Source organism: Leguminivora glycinivorella, chromosome 16 (genome assembly GCF_023078275.1).
Source record: "Leguminivora glycinivorella isolate SPB_JAAS2020 chromosome 16, LegGlyc_1.1, whole genome shotgun sequence".
Lineage (NCBI taxonomy): Eukaryota > Metazoa > Arthropoda > Insecta > Lepidoptera > Tortricidae > Leguminivora > Leguminivora glycinivorella.
Genome location: NC_062986.1, coordinates 8,122,308 through 8,146,509, shown reverse-complemented (window position 1 = coordinate 8,146,509; position 24,202 = coordinate 8,122,308). Strand labels below are relative to the sequence as shown.

General features: G+C 37.9%; 3 protein-coding genes across 3 annotated transcripts; 1 reads left to right on the top strand and 2 right to left on the bottom strand.

Annotated features, from left to right (window-relative positions):
* Window positions 1–201: 201 nt before the first annotated feature.
* Window positions 202–1,872, bottom strand: LOC125234362 (actin-related protein 3). The gene has a single exon (XM_048140552.1). The coding sequence runs from the start codon at window positions 1,759–1,761 to the stop codon at window positions 505–507; it is 1,257 nt and encodes a 418-aa protein (XP_047996509.1). The 5' UTR covers window positions 1,762–1,872; the 3' UTR covers window positions 202–504.
* Window positions 1,873–11,279: 9,407 nt separating this feature from the next.
* On the bottom strand, window positions 11,280–15,723 carry LOC125234363 (leptin receptor gene-related protein). Its single transcript, XM_048140553.1, has 4 exons — window positions 15,581–15,723; window positions 14,642–14,716; window positions 13,783–13,969; window positions 11,280–13,405 (listed from the first exon to the last, which is right to left on the bottom strand). The coding sequence occupies exons 1-4, from the start codon at window positions 15,595–15,597 to the stop codon at window positions 13,292–13,294; spliced, it is 393 nt and encodes a 130-aa protein (XP_047996510.1). The 5' UTR covers window positions 15,598–15,723; the 3' UTR covers window positions 11,280–13,291.
* Window positions 15,724–15,965: 242 nt separating this feature from the next.
* LOC125234750 (DNA-directed RNA polymerases I, II, and III subunit RPABC1) lies at window positions 15,966–20,913 on the top strand. The gene is made up of 6 exons (XM_048141136.1): window positions 15,966–16,148; window positions 16,326–16,414; window positions 17,787–17,965; window positions 18,488–18,650; window positions 19,862–19,940; window positions 20,818–20,913. Exons 1-6 carry the CDS (start codon window positions 16,092–16,094, stop codon window positions 20,881–20,883), a joined length of 633 nt encoding a protein of 210 aa, XP_047997093.1. The 5' UTR covers window positions 15,966–16,091; the 3' UTR covers window positions 20,884–20,913.
* Window positions 20,914–24,202: the final 3,289 nt, after the last annotated feature.

Sequence of the window (24,202 nt, the reverse complement as noted above, 5' to 3'; positions counted from 1 at the left end):
TAGTCCGGTTTCCTCACGATGTTTTCCTTTACCGAAAAGCGACTGGCAAAATCAAATGACATTTCGCACATAAGTTCCCAAAAACTCATTGGTATCGCCGGGGATCAAACCCGCGACCTCCGGATTGAAAGTCGCACGCTCTTACCGCTAGGTCACCAGCGCTCGTATCAAATGGATATGGTAGTAAATAAGAGTCCAGCATAATAATAGTTCTAAGTATATTTAAAAAAGCTGGAATGCAAAATTAAATGCACAAATTTACAATGGTGCCTCCAGCTTAAAATAATAGAATTAATATATCAACTAAGGAAATAGTTCAAATTAAATATCTTTGAGAACATATTTTTCAGCTATATACTTCCTGTTAGTGTATAGGTTAATAATCATTTTAAAATAATGATCAAAAATTAATACTTATAAAAACAATGGATACTTATAACTAATAAGTAGTAAATAAAACTGATAATACATTATTTTACTGTAATTTCATGGTATTTGAGCACATTATGTCATGGTTCCGAAGACCGGGTTGTGCCTGCAAATGCTCGGGCCATACTCCATGTAAGCCTGCTTAGTGTGGCACACCTGGTAGAACTCTGGGGTTGATCCCAGCATACTTCCTCCAAACCAGACCGCATATCTCTGCATGTTGTGAGAGATCACCTGCACATCAATAGGCTTAGGTGTAATCCGACCCTCAGAGAGCATAGTCGAGAGTTTCAGTCTTGCATCAACTGTGCGCTTAATGTCACGCTGCAGTCTTCTACCAAAGTCACGGAACATGGTTGAGCCACCTGACAACACAATGTTTCCATACAGACCTCTCCTCACATCTATAGGGCAATTCTGAATCACCTCATCCACCATCTCGTTCAATGGCACAGTGAAGTCTGCATTAGAAAACTCAGGGTGGAAGAAAATCTCTGGTCCCAGGAATCTCTCGTAACCAACATCTACACTAAACGGATTCTTAGTAATAGCATTAGTACCTGTGTACTTCTTCATCCACTTTGCTGGGTCACTATCATATTTGGCAAACTCTTTGGCAATATCAGGGCAAATGTAGCTGTATCTTTCCTTGATAGCTTTTGCTGTTTCTAAGCTCTGTTCCGGTGGGATACCAACCTCGCGCTCACGCAGGAGTGACTGGATGAATGAGGTAATGTTCCTTCCAGCTATAGGGATGTGTTTGATACAGGATCCAATGACATATCCTTCAGCTACAGGCACTATGTGGGTGACACCGTCGCCGCTATCGACTACTATACCCGTGAAAGTGCGTTCGGCTGAAGCACGCGACTTCCACGACGCAGCGAGCGCTAACACCGCTTGAACGGCGATATACAATCCCGGCACATTAAATGATTCAAACATAATCTCCGCCAGATATTCACGGTTCTCCGGCGTATTTAGCGGTGGCTCGGTGAGCAGGAAATGATGATCTTCAGGCTCAGCGCGGAGATACTTAAAGATGCATTGCTCTATGTAACGCTCCATGAGGTCCCAGTCCTCGACGAGCCCGTGTCGCACGGGATACTTCACCGAGTACCCCGTCGCGTCGAACGCTTCATCGCCGATGAAGAAATCCAAGTCCTCAACCGCTTTCGTCATGCGCCTGGTACTCTGATCGCCGACTTTCGCCGTTTCCTTTATCGCTATGGCTGACGGAATGATAAACTGAGGTTCCTTGTTGCCGGCGAACCCCAGCTTAGTGTACCCGGTACCAACATCGATAACACAAGCAGGTAAATGGTCTCCCATGGTGGCACTATTAGTTATATTTGTTAAATATTAAAAAATAAATAGATATGAAATTTAGAGCTTAAATGGGTGCGGACTTCGGTAAAATATTGCTTAGGTACTTTGACGTATGAATGAATCACAGATAAGTGTCAACTTCAGCCAATGAGAAAGCACCGGTACGTTCAGTAACCTTTTATTAAACAGAAAGTTTTGGAGTAAACAGTATACTTTTATGATATGAACAAGTTAAAATCATAAATAATATTTTGAATTACACATTGCTTTAATTTAATTTTATTGAATTGTGTAGTAAAACCATAGTAAAACAAACGAAAATAAAATACAACTGGCTTTCAGAACGTTTTTATGACAATAAAACTGTTTGAGCAGCTTGTTTAATCGCACGTCAGTAATGTTGATAATCAATCAGAATAATAATTGTCAAATTTTCGTTTTATTTATTTAAAAAAAACATTGCTTCATCCGTTTCCGACCTGTTTCAAAAAATTATGAAGATTTATTTTGTAGGTACAAGGTACAAGTTCCCACTCTGGCATTGTATTCTTATCTCACTGGAGGAACTTCTACAAACACTACAGACATATCAACTTTTTTACAAAAATAAACCATCTGCCCCCAACAGATTAAGAATCTTACCACAGAGGTACCTAAACAATACACTTGTTTGTCTCAATCTTTTGCTCGAGTGACGAAACACCGTTGATAACTTGATAATCGAGCAATCATATGCCTCGATATATTGCTTATGATTATCGGTGAAGTCTAGTAGGCCTTATTTATAGCCACTAGAAAGTCTCGCAACAGTCACAACACAGCCCACAAGGCCAAAAGCCCAATACTTCCCAACTTGTTCAGTCGAATCAATCGCTCAGCGCCCAAACAAGATTCAGCTGATGGTCTTTCATTTCTCTTTTTCAGCAATACCAACATGGATATTTCCAAGTGTGTGGCAGTATTTAGACCAGTTGCTACTAACCTCCCTTTTTACACGACTGCCCCAAAAAAAGTGTATTGTTTTTTAGCGTTATGTTTAGCGTCTACGTTAAATTTAGCGTTATGTTATTCCTAGTCTACGTCTGCGATAATCTGTGATGGATTTTTTAGACTCGCAGTCAGATTGCTAGGACGAACACGAGTTACATAAAATGAAACAACTTGTTATGTTAAAGCAGGTAATAATTATTAATGTGACCTGATACTAATACTATATTTACAAAATTTACATTACAGGAATGTAATGATAAAGTATCAATAGGGGACCGAAACAACCTTTTGACGCCTTGTCGATTAAATTTCATGCCAATACAAATATTCAAAATAAACCTTCTACCTAAGTAACAAATTATAACACTAAATTGGTAGATCTAACAAGTAGTATACATTATAATAAGTATTTTTATAGGTGATGAGCTTAGAATGTTCATTTCTATCAATTTAACTTAGGTTGCATGATCAAATCTTGGTAAGTAGTCGAGTTCAAACATCTTTACAAGCCAACATACCGTAAATATAATATACACGTATGTATGACCATTGACAATTAAGTTTCATTTTTCATTCAGGGTCATAAGTTTCTGAACTCGACTAACAAATTATTTTTTGGGAAAGCAAAACATAGTGAGGATATCAGATAATCACTCACTTTCCTAATAGGTATAACTAGTCTATGTACCAATTCTTTATTGGATCAGGTTGCCTATCAGACCCCAGGTTTCTAGACAATGTTAAAACGACCTGTGTGGTGACGGGTAAAGAATTTCACCACCCCCTTTCTTCCCGTGGGTGTCGTAGAAGGCGACTGAGGGATCAGTTCAGTTCAGTTTTTAGTTCTCATGGCATCTGTCCATTGGGACAATTTCGCCAGCGTCTAGGTTGTGGGAGCAGAGAATTCCTTTGAAGGTCTTGATCGTTTTCTATCGAGTTCTTGATCGGTTGAGAGAGCTATAATCCTAAGGGAGGAAAAAAAAAGAAAAGAGCCAGAGTTATATAGAGGGAGAGTTGGAGCCCTTGGGGCAATAACTTAAATATTTTTAGTTACTCGAAAGAGAGAGGGAACAATATATCATGAGAAAGAGAACTGAGTATTCATAGTTTGATATTAAAGTCTGCCATGAATTTAGCCAGAACACAGACAAAGGGAGAGTTCGTCAAGGACAGAAGGTAGTTCATATTGACCGGTCTTTGAATATAGTCAGGAAGAAAATCGTATAAACTGGCATGAATATTAGGGCAGTTGAAAAATATGTGATCAATAGTTCCCTCTTCAAGACCACACTCACATATAGAGTGATGGGTTAAATTGTGGCGTAGGCGAGAGGCTGGCAACCTGTCACTGCAATGTCACAGTTTTGTTTTCTTTCAACCAAGTGGCACTGAAGCTTCAGTAGTTTCATGTGTTCTGCCTACCCCTTTATGGGATACAGGCGTGATTGTATGTATATCCGGTTCGAAGGACCAAATGTTTAATGATGAACTAATTGAGCGGACTGTAATTTAATAAAATATCTTTAAGACAAAATTGACAAAGATAACTCGGTTTTTTTAAAGAAACAACACTATTTTGTCTTTAGCTTCCGGTGTGTTTAGCCCGGCACTAATCATTTCCGGTAGCCATTACCTCACATTCTTTTCGCTCTCGATCTAACTTGCGAACGCGTCGCTGCATTAAAATTGCCATTTATTGCTAATTAAATAGTTAAAGTCACATTTTCCCAACAATTATCGTTAAATTAAGTTTAAACTCAGTGCTAGTCACATTATCAAAGTGGACAGGAAGAAAGCTCTGCTCCAAGAACAGTTCTGGGCTCGAGGAGACGGTAAGCCGGGCCCGCACGTGCGCCTTGCATACCAAGGCTGATGGTAAGCGAGCTGAAACCAACCCACTGGAACCTCATGCTAAAAGGTATGTGACATATGCACTGTTTTTTCCCCAGTAAGTTTTTGTTTAAAGCATTAAATTTCGAATTATCTTTGTCAATTTCGTCTTAAAGATATTTTATTAAATTACAGTCCGCTCAATTAGTTCATCATTAAACATTTGTTCCTTCGGCCGGATCCGTTGAAAAGTTACCTATTTTTAGTAAAATATCAAATTTGTCGTGTCGTAATATTTTTCTAATAAATTGGTGGGTAAAACTTTAATTCTCGATTCGGTTAATGGCTGACCGGAAGTGTGACTTTTATAGTAGAATTTAGTTAGGTTGGTAGCAGTGTGACAGTTCGTTCAATCCGCTCATCTCGTTCGGTCTTAGTCTATGCTTTGGTGTATGGCAACAATTCGGTTGTCATCTCATCTGTCATTGTCAAAGTCAACAAGTTAATTTTATTGAGTAACGTAAACTGTTTATTTATATTTTCGTTCTCGTTTTTCGATAAATCAACAGTGATTATTACGTGAAAAATGTCGGACATTGATGTGAGCAATAGAGACGTTGACATGGATAGGGTTGAACGCAATTACGCGGTTATGCGGTTAGAGTTAATCTTTGATTGTATAGATTTAGAGGGTTATGTCGCGGCCGACTTAAACCCAATAGTTGAAGACTTTCATCGTGCCCAAAAGGCTATAATGAAGAAAACAAAGGATGTAAATACGGAGTTCTCGGTTACTGTCGATTTTGAACAAAAAGTAAAGTCAATCTTGACAAGGTTAAGGAAAGCTGAGCCTGTCATTACAAGCAAACATGAAACTGTTGACAAACATGATAGTAGTGATAATAATTCAGCGAAGTTACCTAAAATTGTTGTGAAACCATTTGATGGCTCCTTGCACAATTGGTTGTCATTTAAGGAACTCTTTGATTCCTTAATTCATAAAAGGAATATTTCGAACATTGAAAAGCTGCATTATCTTATGACATCGTGTCAAGGTAAGGCTTTAGATTTGATTAAGAATTACCCAATTTCGGACAACAGTTACATGGATGCTTACAATGCTTTAAACAAGTTTTACAATAGAAAACGGCAAATTGCCTTTGGGTACTATGAAAAGATTTTACTTTGAACAGGTGAAGACCAAGTCTTCAACTGAATTAGAAAAAGTTCATCGTGTTTTTAGAGAAACATTACAAGTGTTAGAAAGATTCGACTTACCTGATAAAAACTTTATGTTATTTCATCTGTTGTGGGGAAAATTGGACAAGGCGACTCGGGAGGCCTTCCTCCTCGAGTTCAATTCCAATGAAATTCCAAAGTTTGAATTGCTACAAGAGTTTGTTGAAAAACAAGTCCGCGCTCTGGAAGTAACGGAGGTTAAGCCCGTAACAAGTGCCATTAAAGGTAAAGGCAAGGTAACACTAGTTGCCACACAACAAAATATATGTGTTTTCTGTACTGAACTGCATAACTTAGAAAATTGTAAAAAATTTAAAGTTTTAGACACTTCGGAGCGGTTCAAGGTGGTGAAAAACAAGGGCTTGTGTGTTTGTTGTTTCTCCAAAACTCATAAAGTTAAACAATGTCGATCGGATTGTCGGTGCAGTATATGCGGTTGTTCCCACAACACTTTATTACACTTTGGAAAAAGGGAACCGGCTTCGCCAGAGGCTGAACCAGCACCTCAGCCAACGGTGAGCGGTTTAAATAGCAAAGTGACTTTGACGTCGGTCCAAAGTAATGGATTAGTTTTATTTGCTACTGCTCGGGTAGCTGTTCGGGATAGTTCAGGTAATTATCAAATAGCTCGTGCTCTTTTGGACGGTGCTAGTGGTGTCAATTTTATTTCCCATGACTGTGCTCGAAGATTAGGTTTACAGGTAGATGATACTAGCGAGCCAATTACTGGAATTGGACTATCTGAAGTTGCACCTAAGGGTATGTTATCATGCTCTGTTAAACCTATTGGATCAGAAATGGTTAATTTTGACTTCCAAGCGTCAGTGCTTCCAGTTATCTGTCCGGAGCAACCATACTATAGAGTCAATACATCGGAATGGCATCACATTCAAGGTCTACCTCTCGCTGACCCTGACTTTGCGAAGCCGGGCCCAATAGATTTACTCTTAAATGCAGAGATCTTTGCATCTTCCATTTTAAGTGGTAAAAGGAGGAGGGCCGGAAGGGGCAGTCAAAGGCTTTGGAGACTGTTTTCGGATGGGTTCTGATGGGTGACTGTTATGCCTCTCGTACACAATCTTTCACTAATTGTCGGAAAGATTGTTTTTTCGTGTCGAATGCTTCACAATCAAACTTGTCGCTGTCGTTGGATGATTCTCTTAAAAGGTTCTGGGAACTAGAAAATATTTGTGGTCCGAGTAAACCTATCTTGTCGAAAGAGGATCAACTATGTGAAGATAACTTCCGTGCAAATTATTGTCGCACGAGTGAAGGCCGGTTCGAGGTACCTCTACCTTTCGTCGATCCTTCGAACAAGCCTACCTTTTCGCACACTCGTGAAATTGCAATGCGGAGATTTTTTTCGTTGGAACGCAAGCTTACAAAGCATGCGGATTTTCGTAAAGCTTATGCCTCCTTTATGGAAGAGTATGAGGTCAGTGGTCATATGGAGCAGGTTGCGCCGCCTGTCTCTAGTGTCGGGAATTTTAATTACATCCCACATCATGGTATTTTGCGCCCCGAATCTGTCAGTACACCTCTGAGAGCCGTTTTTGACGCAAGTTGTCGTGACAGCAATGGGATTTCGCTTAATGATACACTACTAGCTGGACCTAAGTTACAAACTAATATTTTTGATGTCCTTACTAGGTTTCGATGGCATAAAATAGTCTTTACGGGTGACATAAAGGCCATGTATCGTCAAATCCTCGTGCCAAACGAGGACGCTGAGTATCAGCGGATATTGTGGCGACCTTCGACTGACGGCCCAGTTAAAGACTATCGTTTGCGGACGGTAACTTATGGTGTGAAATCGGCTCCGTATCAAGCTTTGCGCACAATAGCACAGATAGCGGAGGAGACTGCTGACTCCTATCCTGAAGGGTCACAAGTGCTTGGGAGAGACATTTATGTTGATGATGTCGTGACAGGCGCTGACTCTATTGAGCAAGCTTTAAAAATTAGATCAGATTTATCTGAAATTTTGTCGTCGGGTGGGTTCCATTTGAGAAAATGGACCTCCAACCATAAAGGTTTTATCGTTGACCTTCCATCTTCTGAGTTGTATTCGAGTGATTTTAAACATTTTGATGAACTTTCGGATTTGTCCCTTAAAATATTGGGATTGTTATGGCGTCCACAAACAGATTCGTTCCAATTTGAGGTTGCAACACCACGTGATCAGAAATGTACTAAACGTACTATTTTATCGAATATAGCGCGCATATATGACCCGCTAGGATTCTTATGTCCTGTCACGTTTCACGCTAAATATTTAATGCAGGTCTTGTGGTCATCTGGGGTGCAATGGGACGATGATGTTCCAGAAGCAATCACATCAGAATGGATGAAATTTACCGATCAACTTCCGTCGTTGAAATCTGTCGTTATTCCCCGTCGCATCATCCATTCGTTTGTTTCATTACAATTGCATGGATTTTGTGATGCGTCGGAGCGTGGTTACGCTGCTGTCGTCTTCTGTCGTGTCGATGACACACAAGGCTCTACTTTTGTAGAGCTTTGCTGTGCCAAAAGTAAGGTTGCGCCTCTGCGTAAATTATCAATTCCTCGATTGGAACTGCAGGCTGCCGTGTTGTTGGCAGACCTGATGCAGTCAACACAAGAGGCATTAAAACCTCTCTATGTTGTTCAGGAAATATTTGCATGGTCAGACTCGACCGTAACGTTAGCTTGGATCAAGTCGTGCCCTTCACGCTGGAAAACATTTGTTGCAAATCGTGTGAGCCATATCCAGGATCTTGTTGCTCCTGATCGCTGGCGTCACGTCAGTACACACCACAATCCTGCTGATGCAGGATCCAGGGGGTTACTGCCTGAAGATTTGGTAGAGTGTGATATTTGGTGGAAGGGTCCGTCGTGGTTGGTAAAGGAAGAGAAGGATTGGCCTTGCTCACCTTTGCACGATCCAAGCAATGACTGTATTGTAGAGGAACAACGTATTTGTAGCTTACTCGTGACGGCCGATCCTAACTTAATTGATGAAGTCCTTAGCAGGTTCTCCTCGCTTTTCACATTAAAGCGTGTGTTAGCCTACTGTTTCCGTTTTTTACGGTCAGCTAAGGATGGAAAAGTTGTCGGATCTCTACAGTCAGCTGAAACCACTGCAGCTCTCATGTTTTTAGTAAAACATGTGCAGCTCACTTCGTTCAGTGTAGAGATCAATCAATTAAGGGAGGATCGTTTGAACGCATTGCCAAAGGGTTTGCGCAAGCTTTCATTATTCATTGACAGTCAGGGTATTGTCAGGGTGGGCGGTCGCTTGGCAAATTCTCCTATTAAATTTTCTGTCAAACATCCCATTTTATTGCCTCGCTCCCACCGACTCACTATTTTAATAATTGACGAATATCATAAAAGATTTTTACATCCAGGTGCCCAAACTTTACAAAATTTACTTGCGCAAACGTTTTGGATTTTGTCGCCAAAGCGAGCAATTCAGGCAGTGATTGGAGGCTGCGTGAAATGCTTTCGTGCCAATCCCTCTGCGGCATCTCCGCCGCTTATGGGAAATTTGCCTACTTTTCGCGTCTCGCAAATTAAACCTTTTTCGAGTGTCGCCATTGATTATGGAGGACCATTTGATATCGCTTTCGGTCGTGGCCGTGGTGCGAAAACGTACAAAGGTTACATCTGTGTTTTTGTATGTACTAGTACCAAAGCCATTCACATAGAGCTTGCTTCAGAGTTGTCGACAGAAGCTTTCCTCTGTGTTCTTAAACGGTTTGTCGCTCGTCGTGGTCGATGCAGTAACATTGTCTCTGACCAGGGTAGGAATTTTGTGGGCGCTAGTAACTATCTTGGTTCACTCATGAAAGGTGCTGCTGATGCCCAAGAAATTAAATTCTCGTTTAACCCTCCGGGTACGCCTCATTTTAACGGATTAGCTGAAGCCGGGATACGCTCGGTTAAGACTCACCTCGCACGGGTTGTAGGTAATCAAAGGTTAACCTTCGAGGAATTTTATACAATTCTGACTCAGATTGAGTCTATGCTCAACTCTCGTCCATTGACACCTCTTAGCTCGGATCCTAGTGATCTCTCAGCCTTAACTCCAGGCCATTTTTTAACTCTGGAACCGTTGTCGATTGTCCCAGAGGAAAATCTTGTAGATAAAAAAGTAAGTGTCTGTAATCGTTGGAAAATGATACAGAAAATGCATCAAGACTTCTGGCGTAGATGGCACGCTGAGTACGTCCATACTCTACAACAGAGGACGAAATGGAATAAAGTAAATACAAACATTGTCGTTGGTTCCTTGGTCTTGTTGATCAACGAACAGACAAGCCCTTTAAAATGGCCTCTTGGGCGCATCGTTGCTCTACATCCCGGAGTTGACGGTGTCTGTAGAGTGGTCACAATTCAAACTGCTACTGGTCAGTACAGAAGACCAGTTGTGAAGCTGTGTCCTTTACCACTTTCAAATTAACTTTCGTCGTTCTAGTATTATCACTTAGTTTAACATTATAGTTTTTAAGTAGTTTGTCGAACTCTAGCACTATTTGTAGAGTAAATATTGCATATTTAGGTGAGCGGTATGTTCAACTTTCGTATGAATATCGGTTTTTTTAAAGAAACAACACTATTTTGTCTTTAGCTTCCGGTGTGTTTAGCCCGGCACTAATCATTTCCGGTAGCCATTACCTCACATTCTTTTCGCTCTCGATCTAACTTGCGAACGCGTCGCTGCATTAAAATTGCCATTTATTGCTAATTAAATAGTTAAAGTCACATTTTCCCAACAATTATCGTTAAATTAAGTTTAAACTCAGTGCTAGTCACATTATCAAAGTGGACAGGAAGAAAGCTCTGCTCCAAGAACAGTTCTGGGCTCGAGGAGACGGTAAGCCGGGCCCGCACGTGCGCCTTGCATACCAAGGCTGATGGTAAGCGAGCTGAAACCAACCCACTGGAACCTCATGCTAAAAGGTATGTGACATATGCACTGTTTTTTCCCCAGTAAGTTTTTGTTTAAAGCATTAAATTTCGAATTATCTTTGTCAATTTCGTCTTAAAGATATTTTATTAAATTACAGTCCGCTCAATTAGTTCATCATTAAACAGTATGTTAAAACGATAACTGTCCATGACGAACATACTTTTGAGATGTTTTGATTAAGAATTTCTTCAAGTAAAAGGATTATAAGTTATATGTTAACATTCACCATCGACAATAGATATTGTGTAAACCCCAGTTTACACTTCAATATGTACAGTCGAGTTCAGAATACCTTACAAGCCATCATTCTAAAAATAATACTTGTGTAAAGCCTGACTGAAATATATGACTACCCTCCATGTTGCGGAATTTCATTAGAACTATTTTCTTCATACTAAACTGAACTGTTACTCCGTACATCAGAATAACAGCGCTCTCCTGACATAGTCATATATTTTTAGTCTGCAGGCTTTTACCTAAATATATTTTTAAATAATGATTTTAATGTATTAAGTTTGTGTATAGCCTAGCCACTTTGTCCCTTACAATAATACTTGTATTTTTATATGAATAATCCGTCAAATAGCAAGCTACAAAGTGGGTCTATTTGCTTGGAAACATACATTTTATCAACTGTAGCGACCTAATCATAACACTTAATTTTTTAAACCACAAATTACATCACCATACTAAATTACTCACAGACTTTCGTTTCTAAGTTTTCACATAAAGATATTACTTTATTTAAGGCGTGTCTATCTGACAATTTACAATAAAAAAATAAAATCTGTTAGTATATATCAGTAATCCAGATAGAACTTTGGTGGTTACTTTGAGTTAGAAATTTCAAAAGAAATAACAAAATAATATAAATAAATCATCCTGTATACTTACACTAAAATTCCTTAACCTATAATAATCAAATTGAGATTGATTATACTCTTTCAGAGAGGAGTCTGAATAACGAAAGAAAACTCTTTTTTTTTATTCAGTTGCAACAACACTATTAGCAAATACATAAGTATATTCATCGCGTTAACCCTTTAACTGCCATAGAAGTCTGTTGACGCGCACGGTTACAGCTAAACATCAAAATTCGTGCTTACTGTGCACGACAGGCGTGACGTTCAAAGGGCTACTACCCTAATTTATTCCTGAAATCTTAGCAGATGGGCATTAAATGGCTGTTAATTAATCTAAGTTGTCTTGTTAGCTGCTTACTTTTCACGAGTCATACTTAAAAAGACACTTTATGGTGGTATTATCACTGACTCCTCCTCAAGTAAGTTTGAGCAATGATTTGGAAAGTAACATAAGATTCAACTTATGTTGTGTTTTGTTGCAATATTTCCGAATATTCCGATACTTCCGATACCCAACAGTTGACTGAAGACGTCAGTGATAAGATCTACCTATATATAAATATATATCTAATCTGTGACTTTTCTTGTTATTTATTTTAGACACGCAACTACGAGTATTCTAATGTATGTATTATTCTGTGTGAGTTTCGATTTACAGGTTTATCTCTCGTTATTCAGGCGATCACATGATGTAAATCATAAGTCAAACAAAAAGACATGCCAAAATTCATCACTTAAATGAGTTAATTACATCATTAGTCAATTTCACCCTTTGATCACCAATGACGTCAAATCGCGAGTGCGGCTACAGCCCAATATAAACCTTCGTGCGTTACACAATAAGGTACACAATGGCGCACCGCTTAGATATGTATGGCGTCCAAAGGGTTGAACTTCTTCGTGTAACTGACCAATAGCAAAGCAACATCTATTTTCCTCTTAGTTGAACTTATGTTTGCAAAGTCTCCTGATTAAGCATATAAATGTAACATTGAGATACAAATTGTAGAAAATGACACTTTCAAAATTAAATATTGTCTGATTACATTCAACTAACAACAATATAATCAGTATTATAATTTCTCAGACTTATAAGCATAGACAAAAACACGTTTCTTATGATCAGACAAAGAACTTTTCGTGGCAAAAAAAGTCAGACAATTAAATGTCAAACATGCTACAATCTTTAGGTACCTACTTTCAGTACTTAAATTTATAACAAAATAAAAACTAGTAAACAGTGGCAAAAAATATAAAACTTACGTATTTCGCGGTAGCTAAGTATCTTCGTTATATCGTTCATGGCCACTATGTCGGACAAAATAGAATGACGTCTATATACGTCTAATGGCCAACGTGAGAATAGAGACATGGATCTGATCCGGCGCCTTCTTTAATAATTGCGTCCAAATAGACGTAAGGTATGGACTACGAATACTACGATAGGTGCATTCCATCGAACAATCCTCGAACCGGACCTAAGTGGCGGTCTGGTACGCTCGTCTGATATAGCTTAACCATCAATATCACTCATCTGTTACATCAATATTTAATCTGTTTCACTCACTCTTTTATGCCAGGAAAAGTTCTATGTCTGCTTATGTTAGATTTATCATTTGCCCTAAAATTGTCCTTCAGTGTTGTTCTAGATTTCTCACCACATCGCGTAATCTGAGTCCTCCATGTCAAAGATTGTGAAGAAGCCGAGAATGGTCAGGTACACTATGACGTTGCCCGCCAGGGTCAAATAGCATGCTCCTGCTGCAATCTGCAAAAAATTGTGACTGATTTTAGCAATCATGTTAAATAGAAATTAATTCATTAAAAATCAGGAACAGACCAGAGGGAAATATACTTTCCATTGGCTATATCATTTATAAAACGATTACGACAGGGGTAAAAATACAGTTTTTCATAACCACTTATTTTTACTTACAATATTATGTAAATAAAGTTTGAATATAATTTAGAATCAATGTTAAGTACTTAAAAATAAAGGAAATTCCAAATTAATTGAATTTAAATTATGGTTTTCCCTTAGTTTTCATTTTTTTCTTATTGACTGCTATTATTTTGCACACAGGTGTATATGATACAAAATTTATAAAACAGATTCGTATGTAAGAATATCACTTGTTTACTTACCGTGCCTACATGTGCAAGCACAATGGGTAGACCGAACGAACTGACAATCAGGCCCATGGTCAGAAAGACAGCTGTTTCCATGCAGGGTGAATTACCACCCGCTGTGCTGTCTGTGTGCCGGCGTGCTATCATTGTCGGAATGGGACATAGTATGTAAAACAGGACTACGAAGAACGGCCACCATAGTCTGAAAGAAAGCAATTCCATGTTAAGCATCCTTACATTTTTATTTAGTAGAACATTTGATACTAGTGCTGAAAAGAGGAATTTCGAAACAAGTGGTGGTAATTAAAAGTTATTATGCAACCGAAGAATATTTGAAATTGTCAAAAGTAACAAATTCCCTTTTCGCTAGTGTTTCGTACGATGTTTTACAGTACAATTAGCCCTTTGAACACATAGACACAAAGTACTACTTTGCACACTACTGTGAGAAAAACAGCACCATTATGTTCTGTAAAACTTGTAGTTGTGTATAGCTGTCTAACAGTAATTGGAGATAAGTGTTTTTCTTTGTATGGGAAAGTTTTACAATTTCAAAACGAAAAGTATTTGGTTCATCAGCATCAGTTAAATAGAAACTTGAGTTTCGCTACAATTTTATAAGTCAACTATCGCTTTATGTTCACAATGTAGGCTTCAAATGAAAAACTTAAGTTAAACCTATATCAAAAATCATTAAAAGATGTAATCACAATCATTTGCAAGAGAAATGACAATAATGGTGCCCCACATTAGCTTATTACATAACATGGTGAGACAGGGCCAGTGTGATGGCGAAGTATATTTATCACAGCCCACTGTCGGAGCACCGTAGTAAACAAACCATAAAATTGTAAATTATAAACAAAGTAATTACCTGTATTGTGGTAAAGCACATGCTAGTATAACCATGGTCATACCAATGGAACCAGCAAAAGCCAGAGCTATCAACCTGAAATCAGTTACCAATATTTCATTAGAATCACATCACCACCAGATAGCACCGCACCATTGAGCATCAGTCAAATAGTGAAATATACTGGAACACATTTTTATTATAGTAACAAGTGTGTCACAATTACAATATATATTGGCACTTTGGCTGTCACAGTATGTTTTATGCTGACTGTACACAAGAAAGCAACTATTCAGATCATTTTACAGGACTTTTGTTAAAACAATGGAATAGAGTTTCTAAAGAAATAATTTTACTGAAGATCATTTTCAATTTTACAATGGGTACATGCTACAATCTATATTAACAAAAATACACATACAATACCTACCATAAAGACACCTCACTCTTATCGAGCTCATAATATTTATTTTAATAGGTATTTTTAGTTTCTGAACTATGGGTTCAGAATTTATACATGCTATGATTTTGGCATATAGAATACTTACATACAGATTAACTTTAACATATTATTGTATAATAATTTCTTTACAAAAGTGGAAACAGTTCATATCACAAGTTTGAACATCTAGTTGGCATAATTTCTTTACACAATTGTTGACATAGTAGCAAGGTATTATAGTGTAAAATCTCATTAGAGAAGTACATACAATCTGTCCTACTTAAAAACAAATCTCTCATTATCAATACACACTGGTAATATTAACCCAATAAACTTACCCTGTAGTTTATCCATGAGTAAAACATGAAAAGAGAAAAATAAACAAATTAGACTTGCATTAGATAAATAATAAGCACTTATTTGTAAATAATAGAAATGAGTCATTGAGACTGACTTTCATGAATTTCGATCTTATGATTGCCAGACTGTTATAGTTAAAACATAAAATTTTCACATTACCTTTGATTCCTGCCATTGTTGCAAATTACACTTAATACTAAATGGACAAATGGGTGTCTGTAATATCGTTGAAAATGATAAAATTTTACAAGGGCAGTCGAATACACACACAATACGAAGGAAGAAAAATCAGATACAGGCTAGCTAAAAAAGATTGAGAACCGATTAGAATTTTACCACAGCATACAAATAAAACAAGCAAATTCATTTCTTTCTTATGTTGGCTAATTTGTTTATACATAGAGATTTGTACCGTGGTTTTTGTTATGACCGATATGAAACTTTATATGAGCGCTTATAATAGTATCTCAAATAGAACCAACCATGTTTTGACATTTGGCTGTTGCTTTCGTTTTGGATTCTGACTTTCTGAGTTCGGATCGGAGTCGGTTTTGGTTTGGTTTGGTTTGGGTTTGGTGAGCACTGACTGGCTTTGTAGCTTTTTGCCGTGATAATTTAAATTAGAACTGGGACGTTGACCATACAGAAGGAAATTAAATTTAATTCACTATGGATGATGATGCGGAAACCTACAAATTATGGCGTATCAGAAAAACTGTAATGCAAGTAAGTTTATAGGTTATGTCTAATGTTTTCCAAAGTAAATATGTAGTTTGTGCTCGTATTGTTCCTCATAATTGTTAAAGTCGCAGTTCTTACTGACTTTAATCATTCTAGAAGTCGCCACACTTATTAATTTAATAGTGTTATTTACACTGGTCTTACTTAAGTGATATTTTTCAGTTGTGCCACGACCGTGGATACTTGGTTACACAGGATGAATTGGATCAAACTCTCGATCAGTTTAAAGAGCAGTTTGGTGATAAACCCAGGTTTGTCTTCTCCTCATGTTAATTTATTTGTATTACTATTCATCACTGGTCTTCATTTCTAACTATGTAGTTTTTAATTTGGTTGTTTTTAGTAACTGGTTTCGTTTTAGTCTGTTTTGTACATTAACACAGATTTTCAAACTCAACATTATAGGAAACAGCAAGCAAGCTCCCAGAGGATGTCATACTAGCCATGAACAAATTTTTGACTAAGTTAGGCAAGCGCAGTGCAAATTTTACTTAGCACTGAACTCTGCTAATACAGATATAAGAATTATCAGTTACTCGCTTTTGCCTGCGGCTTCGCTCGCGTTAGAAAGAGAAAAAGTAGCCTATGTCACTCTCCGTCCCTTCAAATATCTTTACTTGAAAAATCATGTCAATTTGTCGCTCCGTTTTGCCGTGAAAGACGGACAAACAAACAGACACACACACTTTCCCATTTATAATATCAGTATGGATTGCAATTGCCTGCTTTACAAATAATATAATTATAAATGAACAACTAGTTGAGATTGAATATCATTGATGCTACTTACCTAAGTGTAATCTTGCATTTTCTGACAAAGTTTGGTTTATTAATGCATTTTTAACTTTCTCATCCAATACTTGTAACACAGTAGGCTGCATTGTTCAAATACTTGCAATTTTTGCAAAATATAATGTAGCAAAACAAATCTTTAATCTGATACTCATCGACTTGACATGTACTTGTCAGTGTTTGACATGTTGACAGTATATGCCAGTGATACTTTTTGACAAGTTATAGAATAGGTCATAAATAAATAACTTTATTCAAGTCATTGGTACATGTAAAACTAATTTAAAAATACTAATGAGGAGGCACACTGACATTTTATCCCGCCAGGCGGCGCCTGTGCTAGTGCCTAGGCATGTCACTGTCATTCATATGTGTGAGAGAGAAAAAACATATCATCTTCTCACTCTCACGTATGAAATTCTTTATCAGTGCAATGACTAATAGGGTGGCCCCATCTGTCCTAACCTTTCACTGTGCCTCCTCATTAACATAATACTACTCTATTAAAAGTAACATAAAAACAAACCCTATTCACAAAACCCTATTCGTAAAACTAAACCCTATTCACAAAACTCGTGCCGGGCCCTCTCAGGTGCAAAGGTGCCCATCACACTCGAAGGATCACTGTCGGAAGGATTTCAACGGAAAAAATCCAAGATGGCGCCTGTAATGTATGGGATATCGGTCTGACATCCGATATCGGATCGGATAATTTGAAAACGCACTAAGGGTTTATCATCTTCACTCACAGTAGTACAGGGTGGAAAGATCCAATACCAGGTTAAATGCAAGTTACAATAATGTCCATGATCTATACTTCAATGTTTCTAGTGAAAAGCGGCCAGCTCGCAGTGACCTGATTGTGCTGGTGGCGCACAACGATGACCCCACGGACCAGATGTTTGTGTTCTTCCCCGATGAACCCAAGATCGGCATTAAGACCATCAAGACGTACTGTACTAGGATGCAGGAAGAGAACATTCACAGAGCCATTGTGGTTGTGCAAGCAGGTAAAATTCTGCGCAAAATTGTATACATTGCTGTACATACAGTCAGTATAAAACTTGCTTTTTTACTATTGATTGATGTAAACAAACATGCACTACAAAAGATGCTAATAGTTAGTAAATATAATTATTGTCTACCATCTGTGAGGTCTGCTTACCACTAATTCAAATAAATAATTTATGTTGCTATAACCGAACCATTCATTAAAAAAAATGTTTGTGGGTTATGTTAAGAATTTATTAGAACTTAGTTTTCTGCATGTTACTGTGTAAGTTACTTTAAAGTTTAATTTGTATTTCTCAAGTCAAGTGAATTATATTCTTTTTGTGAAATAAATGTCTTAAACCATAACTGAACTGAACCATTTAAGAAAATAATACAGGGTGGCCCAAAAATATGTATAACAGACATAGACAGTTTTAGTTTTAAATTAGATAATAATACACCCAAGCAAATTATTCTTAATTTTTTTTTATTAATACATTGGTATTTAGGAGAGATCATAAACGGTCACTTTTTTTCAGGCATGACGCCATCAGCCAAGCAGTCCCTCGTGGACATGGCCCCCAAGTACATCCTTGAGCAGTTCCTGGAGTCGGAACTCCTGATCAACATCACCGAACATGAGCTGGTGCCGGAGCACATTGTACTTACGCCGGATGAGAAGCAAGAGTTGCTGGCGAGATAGTATCCTTTACTAAGTGAAACATAGAAAATTGACATGGAATTTAAAAGGCTTCATAACTTACTATAAATTTGCCGGATGTAATGCCTGTCAATTTTTGCTTTTTGCTTTTAAGTACCTATTAGACCAATATGATCTGTCAAACGGATAGTCTTTCGCCCGTTTAGTAGTACCAAAGAGGATCGAGTATTATAGAGAGTAAGGCCTGATTTAGACGGCGTGCGAACTCGCATGCGATTTTAGTTACATTGCGGGCTGTTGAGGTAAGCTACAATTTTGCACAGCCATCAAATACCGCAATGTAATAAAACTCGTATGCGAGTTCTCGTACCGTCTAAATGCCCATTTACTGTCGAAGAAAAATGTGTACCTAATCACAGTGCATAGACTGCCATCTCTTGACACAGGCTTAAAACTTTTGAACTCAGTTTTGACAATTTGGCCCATATGCTTGTTTGTGCCATATGTATGTGTTAAAATGTCAAATATTAATATTAGCGCCATCTAGCTGAGCGTACCCCAAAGATATAATGCCATCTAGGCCAACATACCTTTTTCTGTATGGTACTGAGGAAGGTTTTTTTCTTAGACTTTATCTGTCTATATGGAGTTATTATAATTATGTCTTGGGTGCTGCCAATGGTGAGTAATTGTTTGACAGGCCAACTGGGTTCAGTTCGGCTCAGTATGTATTGCTATTACGAATTACACAACATAATTAGGTCCCTTTGCGTGCCTTAGGGCGAGTTGCATCACATCTTGACAGACACGTCATCGTCACGCAGCAGACGTCTGGAATTTCCGATACAATAAAATTTAACGAATGCTTTAACGGTGACAGACGGTTTGATGCAATCGGCCCTTAGTGAAATAAGCACAAACCCCGTACTGTGCCGTCACAAACCCCAAAGAGGGTGAAACGCTGGATTGGGTTTAGTGGGTTGGGCAGTTTCCCCCCCTCTCGCTAGAAGAGGCGAAGTAAAAATGGCGGGCGGCGCGAGGCCCACACACTGGGCGTAAGAGCATTCCCACTCCGTCAAAAAAAGTCCCTTTGCGTACAAACATAGATAAATAGGTAGTTGAATTTTTACAACCGAACAGCCATAAGGGATTGTCAACCTGACTGCGGTTATATATGATGTTTCTTCTTGTATTATACCTTTATAGATTTTTCTAGATTCAGTTTTATAATTTTCTTAACCAATACTGTCAGTAAATTGAAAGAGAACATGTTAATGAGAATACAGGCTGGTGACCCCGTCGCACGGTACTTCGGCTTGAAGAGAGGACAGGTACGTACAAAATGTTAGTATAACCTAACCACAAAATTAAAATTTTGAAAAAACCCCCAATTGCGACATAGTAGACCGATTTTCATGAAACATGGCTAAGAACACTCCCGACTGAGTCAGCTTTCAGACAAAAAAAAACTAAATCTAAATCGGTTTATCCGTTCGGGAGCTACGATGCCACAGACAGACACACACACAGACAGACAGACAAACAGACAGACAGAAAGACGAACAGACAGACAGACAGACACGTCAAACTTATAACACCTCTTCGTTTTTGCGTCGGGGGTTAACTACTTACAGATTTTTCACTTGACCTGATGTTTTTGAATAATCAAAGACTGAAAAGGATTTACCACAATTATTAGTAAGGACTGAACATTCATACTATTCAAACTTTCATACTATGTAATATTATAAATGGGAAAGTGTGTGTCTGTTTGTTTGTCCGCCACGGCAAAACGGAGCCACGAATTGATGTGATTTTTTTAAGTGGAGATAGTTGAAGGGATATATATATATATAGAGTGACATAGGCTACTTATCATCATCCTCCAACCCCCCACTTCCCTAAAATGGAGGGTGGACATTTGTATGGAGCATATCGAAATTTTCGAATTTAATGCGAGCGAAGCCGCGGGTAAAAGCTAGTTTTCTATAAAACCAAAATGGAATACCTGTTTATGCAAGTTTTCTCGTTCAAGTATTTAACTTCTGCATAGACAGTGGCGCCGCACTCACTTTTGTAATAGTGTACGTTAAACTGAAAGCGTGCCATTGTCAAATATTATCAATAGATGGCGCTATTAGTCGCGAACTTTTACTGTTTTGCATAGTTTTACGATTACTTTATTTTAGTAATAATTGTTCATTTCAGGTAGTAAAAATCATCCGATCTTCAGAGACAGCGGGAAGATACATTTCTTATAGATTAGTTTGTTAGATAAAATTGCAATTAAATAAGTTTCTATAATCTGCTATCTTTTATTTGCGCTTGTTACACCACTAGCATAATTATTGTTAAGTCATGCAATGAGGAGGCACACTGATATTTGATCCCGCCAGACGGCGCCTGTGCAAGTGCCTACATGCCTAGGCCACTGTCAATCATATGTGAGAAAGAGAAAAAACATAACATCTTCTCGCTCTTACGTAGGAAATTATTTATCTGTGCAATAGACTAATAGGGTGGTGCCATTTGTCATAACCTTTGAGTGTGCCTCCTCATTGACCTCGTTTATTTAACTTATGCCCACTTGTACCAACCACTTAACTCAGGGTTAGTGGGCTGTCACCTGTCAAATCCATACTATCCATACTCCATACTATATACTATATATACTATATACTATATATACTATCCATACTATCCATACTATCCATCCATACTAATATTATAAATGCGAAAGTAACTCTGTCTGTCTGTCTGTTACGCTTTCCCGCTTAAACCACGCAACCGATTTTGATGAAATTTGGAACAGACAATCTTTAGACCCTGAGACAGAACATAGGCTACTTTTTATTTCGAAAAAAAGGGATGAAGGGGTTGAAAAAGAGAGGTTGAAAGTTTGTATGGGATTTCTTAATTTTAAATGATAAAACCATGAAACTTTATATTTTAGCACTTGATAAGAAATCATTAAACATATATTTAAAGTCACATACAGGTCGAACGCGATTAATTAACATTATTTTTACCTTTAAAATAAACATGGTGGGAAATAAACATTAACTAAAAGCGGGTAGATTATATTTATTTGTCTACCCCGAACATTTATATAAATTATAATATCGGGTAGTTTTGTGTTGTTTACATCTCCGGTGACATTTTGCTGCGACGTCAGTCTTCCGCGACCACGGCCAGTGCAACCTGGCCGAAACGTTGGGAAAAAAGGTAAAAATAATGTTAATTAATCGCGTTCGACCTGTATGTGACTTTAAATATGTGTACAAAGCGCGAGAACTTAAAGTGTTATATCATTAAACATCTTGATAAGGGATAGGGATAGGGATAGGGATAGCGATATTGATAGCGATAGGGAAAGCGATAGGGATAGCGATAGGGATAGCGATAGCGATAGGGATAGCGATAGCGATAGCGATAGCGATAGCGATAGCGATAGCGTTAGCGATAGCGATAGGGATACGCGATACGATACGGATACGGATACGGATACGGATACGGATACGGATAATATGGGTATCGTTAGAGGGATACGGATAATCGGTCGGCGGTCTCTTACAATCAATGTGCTCTAAGACGATCGTTGTTTGCTTGCTTGAAGATTACGTTTGCGATAAGTATAAGCAAAATGTAAAAAATTGTAAGGGATAATAGAAAAAAGTACTTTTTACCCACCGATCATAGTGTCGAAATACGGGCTATGTGGGATGTTTATAAAGGTTTCCCCAGCGTATATAGAATTACCTACGCTGTGGTCGATGTGTAATATTTCTACAATCATTGCAAGCAAAAGTATTATGTGCAATCGAAATAATCGCAGATAAATATACCTACAGAGAAACCTACGGTCCCTACGGATCCAAATGAAAATCTTAATGAATACTTTTATTACGCGGGCGAAGCCGCGGGTAAAAGCTAGTAATATTATAAATGCGAAAGTAACTCTGTCTGTCTGTCTGTCTGTCTGTCTGTCTGTCTGTTACGCTTTCCCGCTTAAACCACGCAACCGATTTTGATGAAATTTGGAACAGACAATCTTTAGACCCTGAGACAGAACATAGGCTACTTTTTATTTCGAAAAAAAGGGATGAAGGGGTTGAAAAAGAGGTTGAAAGTTTGTATGGGATTTCTTAATTTTAAATGATAAAACCATGAAACTTTATATTTTAGCACTTGATAAGAAATCATTAAACATATATTTAAAGTCACATACAGGTCGAACGCGATTAATTAACATTATTTTTACCTTTAAAATAAACATGGTGGGAAATAAACATTAACTAAAAGCGGGTAGATTATATTTATTTGTCTACCCCGAACATTTATATAAATTAATATCGGGTAGTTTTGTGTTGTTTACATCTCCGGTGACATTTTGCTGGGACGTCAGTCTTCCGCGACCACGGCCAGTGCAACCTGGCCGAAACGTTGGGAAAAAAGGTAAAAATAATGTTAATTAATCGCGTTCGACCTGTATGTGACTTTAAATTAGGGCTTGTGATATACGTGTTACACGCGGAACCGTAGCTACGTAGCCTTAGCACCGGCGGTGCTAAGATCCCGTACTACACGGTCACGTCAAAGATACGTATCCGTTTCTGGATTCGGCTACGTTCCCGCGAATCTCGGCTTCGGCTGCGCTCCGCTCGGTTGTTGAAAGAGAGCTTGTGTCGAACGGACCCTTCGCATTATGTGTTATACTCGTGGTCTTTGCATTGATTTGATTCCAGATGTTTTTTTAAGTAATTACATATTGGTATTATTCTGTTCTCTGATAACCAGACATTATGAGTTTGTACAAAAAAAACCAGAGGTGGTATTGGTGGGATTTTTGAATCTCACCGGTGCCTTGTTTTGTATATGCAGCCGATGACTATTTAGTACGAAATAAGCCACCCGATGAGAATCAAAAATCGCACCTCAGGTAGGTACTAGGTACCTACTTGGCGATGTCGATGAATATGAAAGTCCATCCAAATAAATATATTAATATCTCTAATTAATATTTACTCCCTAGTAAGAAATGCTACAGGTAGACCAATGCAACAATTTAAAAGTATTTTAAGTGAAATAATAATATACACTGTTGTTCATAAATATTATTACTGTCTGGACAACCGTCTTTCGTCGGTGAAAATACTAAGAAATAGTTGCACGTGCAGATAAAGATAACAAACAATAGTGTGCGGGCCATTGATAATAATTACCTTCAAGTAGCTTTGGGATTTACCTGTTAAGTACCATGTGTTCCTATTGTTTGTGAAGTTAAGTGAAAGCAAAAATAACAAACTATTTGACTACTTCGGATACTACCAACTATAAGACGCTGACTGTACATGTTAGATTATTTAAAAAAAGTTGATTAATTATAGTCTGTGTCATGTGAATGAAAATTAATATTTTACCTATTTTTTTATATGTTGATTATACGCGAATTCTTTTGATATAATACACATCTTTTACAATTTGTACTGGTCTATTATTTTTGCCTCCAACATAATATTTGCATCTTATTATTTTTGATCACTCTTAAAACTTTATTTAAAATGCAAAAATATGGAAACTGAAATTAAAAACT

Coding starts and splice junctions, on each gene's coding strand:
- LOC125234362 (XM_048140552.1), bottom strand. CDS start 1,761: ATGGGAGACCATTTACCTGCTTGTGTTATCGATGTTGGTACCGGGTAC.
- LOC125234363 (XM_048140553.1), bottom strand. Junction 13,970..14,641: donor TGTGCTTTACCACAATACAG/GTAATTACTTTG, acceptor GCTTTCTTTCAG/ACTATGGTGGCCGTTCTTCG. Junction 13,406..13,782: donor TGCTTGCACATGTAGGCACG/GTAAGTAAACAA, acceptor AATTTTTTGCAG/ATTGCAGCAGGAGCATGCTA.
- LOC125234750 (XM_048141136.1), top strand. CDS start 16,092: ATGGATGATGATGCGGAAACCTACAAATTATGGCGTATCAGAAAAACT. Junction 16,415..17,786: donor CAGTTTGGTGATAAACCCAG/GTTTGTCTTCTC, acceptor CAATGTTTCTAG/TGAAAAGCGGCCAGCTCGCA. Junction 17,966..18,487: donor CATTGTGGTTGTGCAAGCAG/GTAAAATTCTGC, acceptor ACTTTTTTTCAG/GCATGACGCCATCAGCCAAG.